Here is a 14,221-nt window from a genome sequence, read left to right on the forward strand (position 1 = left end):
AAAGAGCATGAAACAAGCTTTCAAATGATAACAAAATAATGGCGGTTCAGAAGTGGTTTCGGAATTGCGATCATGTGAAGGGGAACGTCACTTCAGAGCTTGCACTTCGTTTATCAGCCATGCGACTCCCAAATATAATTTTTTTTGTAGTTTGGAATTGTCCTGACCGGGCATATATTTTGCAGCGATATAGCTGGAAGCATACATAGTATGAAAATCTGTTTTTTGAAAAATCAACTGTTAAGCAATTTTTTGCGATCTCAAGACTGCATACCCCATTAACATCCTCTTGCTATGAAGTTTGTCAGCCCAAAAAATTTGAAGCTGAACTGAGAAAAAACTTTGATTTAATTCAACTTGAAGCGAGCAGAATGCGTACATAGTTAAATATGATGCTGAATGCATTTTGCGAGATTTTCAGCAGTGTGTACTTTGACTATATTGTTATGTGACGGCAAGCCGCCGAAGACAGGCCTACATGACTTATGGCGATGAAACGATTTAATGGCGGAGGGCCCAGAGCGAGCGCTCCATGTTGCACCAATGCCCACTTTGTAGACTTCTAGACTGTGGCAATATATTTCATACCATGTTTATGTTAATCTGTCTCGTACCCGACCACATGCTGCACACCATGCCTGTGTGTCAGACACATGAAAGGTGCTGCTTTGCAGCTTTTCATCTGGGGTCCCTTCCCCTTGAATTAGAAAGGGAATAAAGATTGACTTATTATTACTATTATTATTATTACATGCTGAATGGGGATGAATGAACTTAATTTGGTGGACTTCAATGACAGCCCTGCTGCCGAGTGGGATAAACAACTATTGCACTAATACTCCCAACAGGAGTACAAGCTAATAGTTACCAGGGGCTGTATTAAGGAACGATCACAAATTCTGTCAAAAGTTTTGACAGTGATGTCAAAATGACGAACCGATGAGACGTTACCGTGTGATGCAACGAGGAATCAGCCAATTACAGCAGGGCGGCACCCCGAGAGCATTTATTTGTACGGCGAAGGACCATCTGCTAAACTTTTGTAAAAAGAATTAAGAAATACGCAGCGATCAAAATAACTAGTATTTTATTTTGCCAAAAATTTTTTTAAAGTTGGAAAATATTAAGCAAAACAAAAAGCGTACAAAGTTGTGCTATTAAATTTGCTGGTGGGTAACTTTCGGTGCCGCAGGGGTGCGCTGACGGCGGTAAAGAAGCCACTGTGCACGAAAGCAGCCGATTTCACGTCGTGTTATTGTTTTTTAAGCGGCGTCTGAAATCAAGCTACTGTGCGGTTGACCTAAATGCGCAGAAAAATTTGAACGAAGGCAGTGAAGGCTAGGTGCCTGCTGAGCAAACTTGCAAGAAGCGCTTGATACGAAATCGATGAAGCCAACCTGTCGAAGTCTTGTTCGGCGCTTACGATCGATGACAAAAGTGCCAAGGGGTGACGTGTTGCAGTGTGTGATGTGTGGTTGCCTGTTTCTTTTCCCTTGGAAAGTAGAAGACGACGACGAAGTGCGATTTGCTGGGAAAAATAAAATGCTTATATATAGCTGCTGCACAGAGGTGACCGCTGGAACCCACCCATTCTGTGCGCTAGCTTTGCAGATTGTCTCCAATATCTGCTGCACGCATTTTCTCACCGTCGGTTGTGCGATGCCAATGCGCGCCGCGTTACCAACGGAAGCTTGAAAGCCGCTGGTAGCAAAGAACCGCAAGTGCATATAGCACCTGCCACTGCACCGACAATGCGCTTGCACGCACACCACCCAGTTCATCGGCGAGTTCGTCGCCCAGCCACTCCACAGTCTGCTTCTCCAGTCGAAAAAGGCGTTGAAACAGCTTGTCCGGCAAGTCGGACGTAGTCAAACACGTCTTCGTGCGCCCTCCTCCGCCGTTGCTCGCGCCGGCGCAGCCGCCTCAGTCTTATCGCCGCGTACACGACCGCCATTTTCTGTCAGAAACGCAATGGTCAAATTGACCGCCTTGAGGCGGTCACAAAAAACTGTCAATTTGCACCTGCATAATTAGGTGTGCAACGCCATCACTTCTGACACATCCATGACGCAATCTGCAGCCACCCATGATGCAAAAAAGCAATATGGCCGTCGGCCACAACCGACCAACAGGAGCGAGGCGTAATTGATCTGTTTTGACAAGTTTTTGACAACTTTGCGATTTGATCGCTCCTTAATATGGCCCCAGGTCACGCATTGAAAGAAAAGAAAAAAAGAGTTAACTAGCACAAAAGATCTGTTGTCGCTTCTGCGCACCCAATTTAAATACAAAAGCAATGCTATTGTATGCTGTTGTATGGAATGCTGTCACTGTAAAATTGGGCAGTTGGAAGAGCAAAGTATACATTTTGAATATCAATGAGACAGCCGTATATCTCAAAGAAAAACTTCTCTTACATTGCCCTCCTAAGAAATGTCACAAGTAAGAAAGATGATGATAGAAAACAAAAAAATAAAAATGTTTCAGAATAATAATGAAGAAAAAGAAAAGTTAAAAGGCGAAGAAGAGAACAGTAAAGCGTATATGAAACAGTATGTTGACATGACTCGTAATGATTACAGTGTTTATACGTAAGTAAGTAAATACATAAATAGATAAATGCAATCTTCTGTTCCCAAAGTTGTGCCCAAGTTACACGCCATAAGCTCCTGCAGCAACAACCTGCAAAATGCAGTGGTTCCGGTCACAGGTGTACCCAAGGCAATGCACTAAGGGCTCTAGCTGCAATGACTGGACATGCACTATTGCAAGTTTCACCGAACTGCAGACCACAGGTTTGGGGTTCGGTACAGACTTTAACCAACTAAAGAAAAAAAAAACTCGGTGGCACCTGCACCAAGTGTGCTTGAATGTGCTGTGCTTCTGTACCTCTTGCTCCGATGGGAACATGTGCATGTTGATAGGAAACAAGTGGTGAGGAACGAAATTAGCATGTCATGAGGCACTGGTACTGGTGTATGGGGTTTCATGCCCCAAAGCGATACACGGGCTATGAGGGACGCCGTTGTGGAGAGCTCCGGATTAGCTTTGACCACCTGGGAATCTTGAGTGCACTGACATTGCACAGCACATGAGTGTCTTTTGTGTTTTGCTTCCATCAAACTACAGCCACTGAAGTCTGGATTAAACTCACTCACGCCCTTGTCACACAGCAGCCGAATGCCTTAACCACCGAGCCTTTGCAGTGGCGGCTGTCACGAGAGGAGTAAGCTGCTGCAGGTGTAGATCGCATCGCAAGATCGAGCAAAGCGAGGAAATCTGTCTCTAGCAAACTGTGGGGTCACTCAAGATAATGTAAACATTCGGTGCACCTGCTGGAGAAAGGGACAAAAAAAAAAATCTCTCTAGAATTCTCAAACACGCCTGAAAGGAGAAAGAGATGCACCCTTGTGTGCATTGCAGTTCAGGACCAGAGTTTTCCTCTTACCCCTCTGCAGTGCACTCAGCAAAGAATGTTCCCACAACAGCTTGAAAGGAAACGGACGCAGCTTCACGTGGAGTGCACTGGTGGCTCTCCCCCGCTGCAGCCCAGGTGATGCCGCCAGGTCAAGAAGACACTTTCACCCCAGCCTCCAGAGTGTAACAAAGGAGCAAGGATGCCATTACGAGTGAGATGCAAGCTCTTACAGCTGTGCTGTCATGTGTGTTGTGAGCTGTGTCCCCGCAGTGCATGCACCAGCTGTTACTGAAATCTGTATTACGAAGCAGAAACTGTGCTGACCGCAGTTGTGGCATAGTGGTTTGAGCATCGCATGTGGGAGGTGCAGGGTTCGATCCCCAGTGCCGCCGGGTACCCACCGGTGATACAAAGGGTACAAGCTTTCCCCTGGTCCGGTGCTCAGCTTATGAGGGGTGAAATGCTTGGGAAATGGGCCTCTGACCCTACCTTGAGTAAACGAAAACTACCTTGTGCCATGGCACTCTTCGGCCAAAGCTGTCCTTGTGCCATAAAAATTCACCTTCACCATCAGAAACTGTGCTGTCAATTTTTGTTTTTGTTTTATGCCCTTCTGTCATCTTCTTTGTGTAATTAGTAAAGTGTGCTGTCCTCAAACCGCAATCTGGCACAGTTCTGCATTAACGATCCCTATTGCGCAAGTAGTACATTCTCCCCTCCTTGCGCTGTTTATATGAGAGCAACAAGAAGCACAAACTTTTTTCCAGCATGAGCAGGCGTGCAAAGGAAAAGAGCCCAGAACGAGCTGGCACATAGGGGACTAACCTGCAGCTTCCCACTGTAGATGTTTGACACAAACTTGCCCATCACTTGTTCCGGGTTCATAAAGACTTCTTCAATCACCTGCTCACTTCTTTCACAAAGTGGCAAAATATCAGCAAACATGTCCTTCTTCATGAATGCACCCTGCAAAGATAAAGGCAAAATAAGTGATCTTAAGTTAGGCTTCTGAGTGAAATGTGAAATTATGAGTGCATATTGAGGCTGAGCAGTCATTCTGCTTACCATCTGACTCTCGTCAATGAATGTGTCAATGCAGTTGGCATAGCCCTGCGAATAAAGAAAACACACAGCTGCAGTCAACACTAGAGTCACTTCATTCATCATGTTCATCAGAATGCCATGCTAGTTGGTATTTAGATGTGCTATGTTATGTTTATGGGGTTTCACATCCCAAAACAATTCAGGTTATAAGGGACACTATAGTGGAGGACTTCGGATAACTTCGACCCCTGGGGTTCTTTAATATGCACTGACATTGCAGAGTACAGGAACCTCTAGCATTATGCCTCCATTAAAATGCTACTGTTGTGGACGTGATCAAACCCGAGTCTTTCAGGTCAGCAGCTGAGTACCATAATCACTAAGCCACCGTGGCAGCTAGTTGGTACAGAACAGCAAGACATAATTGCTGGCGCAAAACAACTCAGTCCAAGAAAGTTAAGAGAGCACAGAAAGAACAGAGACATGAAAGAAGAAACATGCGTTCTCACAGAGTGCAACTTCTGGTTGACTAATTTCGTTCAGAGCGTATTAAAGTACACAGATTCAGAGCGTATTAAAGTACACAGAATTACAGAGGCAGCAAAAGCAAAAGAGATAAAAACAACTCCCACAGAAATTTCAGTTCCTCACTTGATACAGTGGTGGAAGAATAGCACATGCTACGCCCATTTTGCAAAGTGCAGGCGGGTGCATTTGTTTATTGGAACCACTGTTCTCACAGCATGCAGTTACCTGTGTCAAGTAAAAAGCTGACATTCTTACCAAGGCTGACCCACATGAGTTTCTTTTGTTGCCTCTCCGGACCTATGTATGCTCGACAGGCTTAAAGGAACCATGAACCAATTTTCACTGGGATTAAGCAAGGTGCACTAGTGACAGGTATTCTGTTGCTTGTTACCCAACCAGAAAAACTTTTGAGCTAGCTTCAATAACACCAAAAGCAATGGCAACTAAAAAAGGTTCTCTTCCTCATACACGACGATGTGCCAGAAAGAAAAATAAAGAACAGGTTTGGACTATACCCCAGTTACGATTATATCAGGCGTCGATGCATGGCTTGTTAACTTCCAGTGGTCACATGTTATCATGGGTACAATATAAGTGCACCTGCGGTCATGCTTTTAGCCAATGGCAGCATCTGGATGCATTTCGCTTACCCATTAAGCAGTACCCATTATGTCATGACCCATGGGGCAAGAAATATAATGCCAAAAGCCGTCACTATGTGGCTAACTATTGGCTAAGAACTGCAGTTTCTAAAAATGAATACCCTAATAAACTGGAGGTTTTGCTCCAAGGACTCGAATACAGTGAATGCAGGAATGAGTGGAGCATTCTTTCCATGCGGTAAGAATATTTGCTGGCGGCTTTGTGAACAGTTTCCAAGTCCCTTTAAATATGCAGGTCTGCTCTGAATAAAAGTCAATTGGAAGTGCTGCTCCAGGTGTTGCTCTCATGCCTGCTGTCTTTTTGTACTATCACAATGTCCACAAGTTATCAGCTACACTTGGTGACAGTTTTTATTGGCAATGAAGGGAAGGCTACATTCCACCAAATAGTTTGGCTGCATGCACGACAAGGTGCCTGGTCACTGGCTGTGTTGCTCTTTCCGCACCACCTTCACACCTTTGCTCGGACAGCTGACACCATCTGTTGAACCTTTTCTTAACCAGACGTTCCTGGGAAATATGCTGCAATCAAGAAAACTGTTTTTTCCTTGCCTTTCATTACTGAAATTTGGCAAGGAGAGTTTCGGCTCCATAGCTTCCGCAGTTATCATGGAGTATAATCCAACAAACAACTCTGATGGACCAAGAAACGAAACTGACAGGAAATACACTGGATCAAATAATTTTACTGTCCCAACGGCAGCCATATTTAAGACAATGAGGCACATAGACAAATGCACACGATACTAAACACACACACCTATACACTGACGCCCTCTATTATGAAAATTCTGCTGCTTCCTTTGAAAGAATACATGTGGAGCACTCGAGCACATATTTTCAGTTTGTTTATGACTAGTCACTCTCCCTCCTTGGCCCATATTCTTACTTGCTGCTAGTAATTATGTGTTGCTAATCTTCACCATAACACACAAACCTCTTGAAAAAACAAACAAAAAAACTTTTTAATAAGTGTCATGCGACAACAAGGCAGTTGGTCTGAGAACTTTTTCTCAGAAAAGCCTACTGTATAACCTCACCGCATAGCTGCCTGTCTTGTAGCAGCAAGCTTTTCTGAAATTCCAACAGTGTGGTGTGGTATGTAGGGGTTAACATCTCAAAGCTGTTCACAGACTGCAATACCGATTAGTTTCGACCGACTGAAGTTGTCGCACCAATCAGTATGAGGCCGGCACGATAAAGGAAATGATTGATTTACTGGCTGAAGTGCTACAGCATGATGGCGTGCAGCCGAACTGTGCAAGACGCCGGCACGAGGAGGGAGCTCAAATCGGCTGCACTTCGGCGCCATCATCTTCGGCGGCTGGTGCTGCTCCTGCTGCGTAAGGCCGCTGCTGCTGCTACAAAGTTCCCTAACATGCCATGACACGGCACAGTACACAGGCGTTTCCACATTTTCCCTCATTCAAAATGTGGTTACCGCAACCTGGATTTGGTACCGCAACCTTGGATTCAGCAGCCAAATGCGATGACCACTAAGCCAACATGGAGGGCCTTGAGGCGCTATAGGACGTGCGATGGATTTAGTTCAGGAGGAATTGCATGCTGAGAAATTGCATATTTTTTAAAGTTGTATGAAATGGAGTCTGTAGATTTCAATTTTACAAGCACAGGAAGCAAGATAATAAAATGCAGAATAGAAAAACATGCTAAGTCTGTTCAACAGAAAATTCCACAAGTGGGCTACCAAACACAAGTATGCTGAGACAGCCAGCAAGAGTCAGGTGGATTGTTTTTGATACCAGATGCCAAGAAGGGAGTGTCAACCAGGGCTCTGGGCCCTGGCTCATGTAAAGTGCCCTGTAAGTGTACTTTTAGTTTCTGCTGTGAATGCAGCCAACAAAGTTTAGGGAACCACGAGCACCTCAAGCTAAATAAAGCAATCCTTTACCTTGCCTTTATCTCACAGCACTGAAAGACTCAAAAAGTGACCGAGTGACTCATGCTGAAGATATTTAGCAGAAAAAGGAAGGGAAATGAGGAGCTCATTTGACATACATATTAAGGAAACCAACAGTCACTGAAACAAAGGTGCTTAAGGAAATGTTCCTGTATTTTTTTAATTTGTGGTATTGATCAAAGGGGCAATAATACTGTGATTAATCTGTCGCTGAAAGACAATTATAAAGCAGAAGAAAAAACAACCATGCCTCCAGTGGGATCTGAACCCACGACCTCCAAATTTTGCACTCAGTGCTCTACCAACTGAGCTGTGGTGACAACTATCCAATCTTCTGCTTTCGGGGGTATTTATGTTTGCGTGCAAGCGAACCTTGAGAGTGTTTACCAGTGCTACCCTCGTCCATAGTACGTCCTGTATTGTTGTGAGTGTGACGTGGAACGTCATCGCACGGTGAGGGCACAAGTTGTGCGAGAACTCTCTCATGCTCCCTAATGCATCAAGACTGCCAGAACCGTGACCCCCGTGAAAAAAAAAAAGTCGAATAAACAAACACCTTTGAGTAAATAAACTGCAATAAATTGGTCAGGAAATGACACGGTGAAAACTCTGCAGTGAAGTCCCCCTTTACTTTCTGATCATTAATCTCAAAACAAGATATTTTGCTACAGAGGTACCTTTACCTTCAAAAGCAAGCGCAATGCAAGGCCAATTTTTTCCCCCTGCATTTTAAATGTTTATCTGCTGCTGCATACACCACGCCCGTGAAGACGACTAATGAGCAATGCCCTCAATGGTGACCACTGAACTGCACCGCGGTTATTGGGTCCGAGATGAACAGAAACACCAATCTGCCCTTTTTACTCCACACGTAAGTAATGAATGTACCCAGAATAACTGCTAGAACAGTGCTTGACCATGCTTGCCTTCAAAAGGAGGAATGAGAAGATAAGAGGACCCAAGCAGACCACCTACCCTGAAATGCGACAGGACGGCCGCCACCTGCCTCATGGTCTCCTTGTCCCCTTCGTGGTGCGCTCGAACGAATTCGGCAATCAGGGCTTTCTCAATCTCATTGTACTTCTGGGCAATCCTCATGCGAGCCTTCTCAAACCTGGCCAAGACAAGTCGCAACAATTACAATAAGCAGCTAATTTGCACAATAGCACATTCAGATGTAAAGGCTAACACCAGGATTTCAATGCTGCAAAACACCACTTCATGGCATGCTACCCTGCACATCAAGGAGAAAGTGCTTTCAAGAGCCAACATTGGTTCCGTAGCTCTCAGTACAACTGTTTGATTACCAATGGCTAAAAACAGCACACTATGAACAACACTGTCAAATTCTGCAGCAACAAAACTCTCCAAGCTGATATTTTTTATTTGATAAATTCGCAACGGGGGCAGGCAAAAAAGTTTTTTGATTCAGCAGAGTTTCCAGCTTACATTTTTTTTTTTTACAGTTCCGTGAGGCCAGTAACGCACTGCATTTTTTTATTCTAGTACTCAGTCACGCTCATACATAATGAACAATTCCTGAGTGCTTCTCCAGACTTTTATATGTTACGAGATGGCAGCTCGAAAAAGTTCCACAGCAGAGTTGAAATGCATAGGGTCTTCAAGGCCACCTTATTTATACCCCTGTCACATGGAAATGCTCAGGCTTTTCTACTAGCGGCATACCATTGAACCAAAGGGGGAAAATTTTAAAACAAAGAAGCGACGCAATTGCACGGTGCAGCTCAAACATCACTGAACTTTCAGCATTGCTCGCCATTAATATGGTGCCAGAAGCAAGTTTCAAAATAGAAACTGGAGAAATATATTAATTCGTCAAGCTTACAAATTAATTTCATATCACAAAAATTACTTTTTCTAGTCGGCAGCTCATTTTATTATTTTGGCCACCATCACTGCAATTGCTATTGCTGCCACTACATTTTTATTATTATAATATTAAAGCATGAAATACAAGCACTCATCCAAAATATCAACCTAAACATTTATTTTATAATACCAAAATGTACTCGAGCATTTTCATCCAAAAAGATATCTCATGCTTGCTTTTACAGCGAGAGCCGTTTTACAGAGCCCTCCCTAAGCTGAGCTTCTGAGTGATCAGATCGCACAGCTGGTGCAATGCCATCGTGCAGCCTAAGCTAAGGTGAAACTAAGGAGAAACAGACGGTGAGAGTTGGCGCGATGCCAGGGGAGGAGGTGGTTGCAAAAGTACATGTGTGTGTGCCAGCTGTAGTTTGCTGGTGCCATGGCCGTCGAAGGAGCTCTTGCCTGTCGTTGAACTTAACAGTGTGAAAGTCATCATCGCCGCAGGGAGGCCCCTGGCATATATGAAAAAAATTTTAAGTCTCGATGATGCTGCGATCGGCAGCTCCAAGAAGGCCACTCCTCTGGGCTGTCTCAGGCCTTCACTTCCAAAGCCCCTATACCATGTTTCATACACCAAGCACAAAGCTGTCAAAGCTAGCGCACTTGTCTGCACTGCCCACATCTGCGACCAAAAAGTAGTGCATTCCTTTTGGTGAGTGAAGAAGTGGGGACACGGTGGCCGCAGCTGGAAAAAGGGCAGGGTTAACTGTAGAGGCCTTTGTCTTGCAGTGGGCGTTGTTGGGATGATGATGATTTGGTGAGGGACAAACAGTAAATGCTTTGCCTGCAGGCTTATCACATAATACATTTGTCCTGTTTTATTAAATGCGCTCTTATTGCCGGCAACATGCTGCTGCTTTCTCGTGACTTAGACTACTCAGCCACAAAACAAGCGCGCAGTAACGCAGCACCCTTTAATTTTCATGGGGACTACTTCCGTACTTTTCGCAGCGTTGCACCCGATGTATGAAACAAAGTGCACGTCGGCATTTCAGCCGCATAGCCACACATCATGTACTTTTGAACAAAGAGACCTGATTTTATAACACGTTGTGGTGCCCGTGCGAGAGGAGTACTAAATGTTTAATTACTTTGCTGCCATGAAAATTTCGTTGCTTCCTTATGTTGGTGCCACAGTACAATGAAAACTCCCATGTCCCCCTGCAGGCCAACTAGAACACTTGTGCCTCTGCAAGCTAAACCTAACAGTGTTCAGCACAGACAAGGCACTAATTAGGTGTTACTTGATGCGCTGGCACAAACGATCACTAGAGTTCCTTGTCCCTCTGTTTCAGCGCTTGCCTCGCTCCACAATTTGTCACTGTTCTAGCTTACACTGTTGCGCGAGATGTTTTCCCTGGCTGCCTTGTTTTTCCCGGACTGCGTAGGCATTACAAACTCACCCTACATTTTAGCAAATGCCGTTAATAAACCGAACACACTAGGACAATTACATCCTAGCTGTTGATGAAGGAACTACATATCCTTGCAGCACCACACGTGACAGAACAAAGCTCCTGATGCGAATAGATCTGTCTCAGCAGTATGCTTTTGACTACACTGCAAGCAAAAGGAAGCAGGCGTGAAAAACTCGTACAGCAGTGCAAGAAAACGTGCAACCACAGAATTGATAACAAACAAGTGCTGTCTTTGCCACCTGTGTCTGCAGGGTTTGAATCCATTTTGACTTAACGGGTTACCCGAAAAGACTTGCCGTACTCAGGTATGAAAAGGTGCATAGTACAGCAATGATTTTCCAGTTGAATTTACACATCTTCTGGGAAAAGTCCGAAACAATGCAAAGCCTGTAATGAACTGCGTACTTCCCGTAAGGCAACTCTTGGGCTATCAGATGAAGCTTCTGAATGACGTCCGCTGCTTCGTGAAGCTGCAACAGAAAAACAACACAGTTCACATGGCTGCTGTATACTTACTCTGTGCATCTCTGCCAGGCCAAACTGGTCCAGCTGGAGAAAAACTAATGTAGCTGCTACATTTACCAGTGCCCTCATCAACTGCAATGTCAAAACATCAACTAACGTTTTGACGTAGTCAGTGATCAGAGATTCTTTTTTTTTTTTCTACTGGAGATAGTACCCACAATTTTAGTACAACGCACATCATGATGCAGCCAGAGCTCTTTGATCTTACCAGTAGCAAAACTTCCCGTAGGGTCCATGTATTGAAAAACAGTGGCCTGATTGGGCCAAAATTCAGAGCTTTACAGATTGTTGCGACACCCATGGTCAACAACGCCAGATATGCCCAAGTTCATCATCATCATCATCAGCCTGACTCTGCCCACTGCAGGACAAAGGCCTCTCCCATATCTCTCCAATTAACCCTGTCCTGTACCAGCTGCAACCACCCTATCCTCACAAACTTCTTAATCTCATCCATCCACCTAACTTTCTGCCGGCCCCTGCTGCACTTGCCTTCTCTTGGAATCCACTCCGCTACCCTTAAGCACCATCGATTATCTTGCCTTCGCATTGCATGCCCTGCCCAAGGCCATTTCTTCCTCCTGATTTTGACTAGGATGTCATTGACCCGTGTTTGTTCTCAGACACACTCTGCCCTCTTCCTGTCTCTGAACGTGATACCTATCATTTTCCTATCCATAGCTTGCTGCGTGTCCAAGTTACAAAAACTTACAAATTGTTGACAAATGCATAATCGCTTGATGACAAAATCAGTGCAGCAGATGCAGTAACAGAAATGCATATATATGACAGCCCGTGAGATAAATTAAAAGCTAAAACAAGCAAAAAAAATATGCTCATTAGAAGATAATGATGACAAATGGGAGAAAATTTTGTTGGCAACTACTAGATCGCGTGACCATCTGTTCAACTCTAAAAAGTGGCCCTTGGGACCAGTCACTTTCTGAAATGGAGTTTCCCAACTGGTATGATCCTAGAGCTTTGGGCGCGGAAACTACCATCTACCCCCCCACCTCCTGTTTTAACCTTGTTTGGATCTTGGAAGATGCCTGTGGATGACCCATGTTCTGGCCTCAGAAACTCTGCAAAGTGTTTCATCAGTTTCTGAGCCTCCACTGCACGTGACCGTGGAGTGTTGACGCTCTCCAGCAGGTCGCCCAGGTGCACCACCTTCATCGCCACATAGCCGATCTGCGAATCGAGCTCCTTGTATGTGGCATATGATGCCTGCAACAAAGAGGAGGAAACACAGTCAAGGCACAGATGAATGAGTCTCTGGGTATTCCGACTTCCTCCTCAAATGCCTTGCTGTAGCACTGAAACCTTGTTCTAAAGAAAATGGCGAGAATTGGGCCTAGTAAGTTATTCATGATGATTCAACACGCTTAACTTTTTAGAGAATGAGAGACACAACAACACCAACACAGAGCGCGAAGTTACAACTGGTTTTAATGGTGAAAACAGGTGATCTTTTATACACAAGACGTGAGCATCTTCAGTGGCAAACAAACGAAACAACATATCAGTATGAGCAATCGCAATCAGATCCACACAACACACTCATCGTGATAGCCTAAACATGTCAACTTCTTTCTCAGACAACGACAAAGGCACTTCGCTGATACACCTTTCAGCCCCGGAGGATTTGATTTCGAAAGCTTCAAAGCTTCAAAAGATTTCAAAACAGAAAGAAAGATCGCAGAAGCTCTTGAAATCAGTAAAAGAATTCAGAAGTATTCTATTAATTCACAAGATAGGTACCAAAGTTTATGTGAAATGTGAAACATGACTTCAGAAGTTTTCTTTCTCCATTTTTTTTTTCTGCTTGTGACAACCAGAGTGGAATCTCTCTGCTCTGTATGGTGCTAACACCTTCCTACAATGGAAAGTAACTGCTTGTGCTTTCGTGTTTTTGTTTTCTCATAAACTTCAAAGTTGCTTCAAAATTGCCCATGCTTTTTTGACTGTGCCCAAAGAAGAAGTTAAATGACCTTCTGCAGCGTGCTCCACTTTTCTTTTCATTACAGACCAACAGGCAAAGCCTTCCCCATCAGGCTGTCTGGGGCTAGCACATTTTTTAAGTTCTAGGCAGTTCATTTCCAAATTCTTCAAAAAAGAAATAAAATGCTCATTGGTGTCAATGGATTTTGAGCCATTAGTGTATGAGGTAAAAAAAAAAGACAATGCAGCAGACTCCACTTGTGCACTAGTGTCGTCTCCTGTACTGTGTCATTTTCATTCTTGTAATATGCCCCAACTCATTAAGCCATCTGCCATTTCAAAGTATTTAGGCAATTCTGACCTAGTCAGAGGTGCACCTGTACTATCTGGAGAAAGTACTTTAGAGTTTTGACTACTCTTGGCACAAAGAAATCAGCCCAATGCAAAAGCACACTAAAGACACAACAAATAGATCCATGCAGTGGGAAGTGACCCTATGCTGCCAAGTTGGCCATATTTGTGCCTCCCCGTTTGTTGTCTTTTTCTCGAGATGAGCCACCTACACACAAAAGCACAGTCCTTGATAAAACCAGTTGATCTGCCACTTACAAGTGGGGCCAAGGGCGGGCACCTTCCCTCCCTCCTTTGTCCCACTCCTCCCAAACTGTGCCACACATGAAACAATGCCCACCAGCACATCTGCACCCATGCATGAAATTTTGGACAAATTCAGATCTAGAGCGCTGCTTATTTTGGTCACCTGGTCTTGAATCGATCATCAAGCAAAGTAACTGGAAAACAGTTTTGAGCACCGAAATTACAACATTTTTTTCCTGAAGCAAGTTTCTTTGAAAAAGGGGCTGCCGGTATATTA

The 14,221-nt window shown here is 44.3% G+C and overlaps 1 protein-coding gene across 1 annotated transcript in view; it reads right to left on the reverse strand.

The window, feature by feature from the left end:
• Sec10 (Exocyst complex component Sec10) overlaps positions 1 to 14,221 on the reverse strand; it is a 44,449-nt gene that overhangs the window by 23,694 nt on the left and 6,534 nt on the right. The window contains exons 3-7 of the mRNA XM_077638125.1: positions 12,433 to 12,633; positions 11,287 to 11,351; positions 8,549 to 8,687; positions 4,484 to 4,528; positions 4,244 to 4,384 (exon numbers count right to left, since the gene is read on the reverse strand). Coding sequence (XP_077494251.1) covers positions 4,244 to 4,384; positions 4,484 to 4,528; positions 8,549 to 8,687; positions 11,287 to 11,351; positions 12,433 to 12,633 — 591 coding nt within the window. The remainder of the gene's footprint in view (positions 1 to 4,243; positions 4,385 to 4,483; positions 4,529 to 8,548; positions 8,688 to 11,286; positions 11,352 to 12,432; positions 12,634 to 14,221) is intronic.

Source organism: Amblyomma americanum, chromosome 9 (genome assembly GCF_052857255.1).
Source record: "Amblyomma americanum isolate KBUSLIRL-KWMA chromosome 9, ASM5285725v1, whole genome shotgun sequence".
NCBI lineage: Eukaryota > Metazoa > Arthropoda > Arachnida > Ixodida > Ixodidae > Amblyomma > Amblyomma americanum.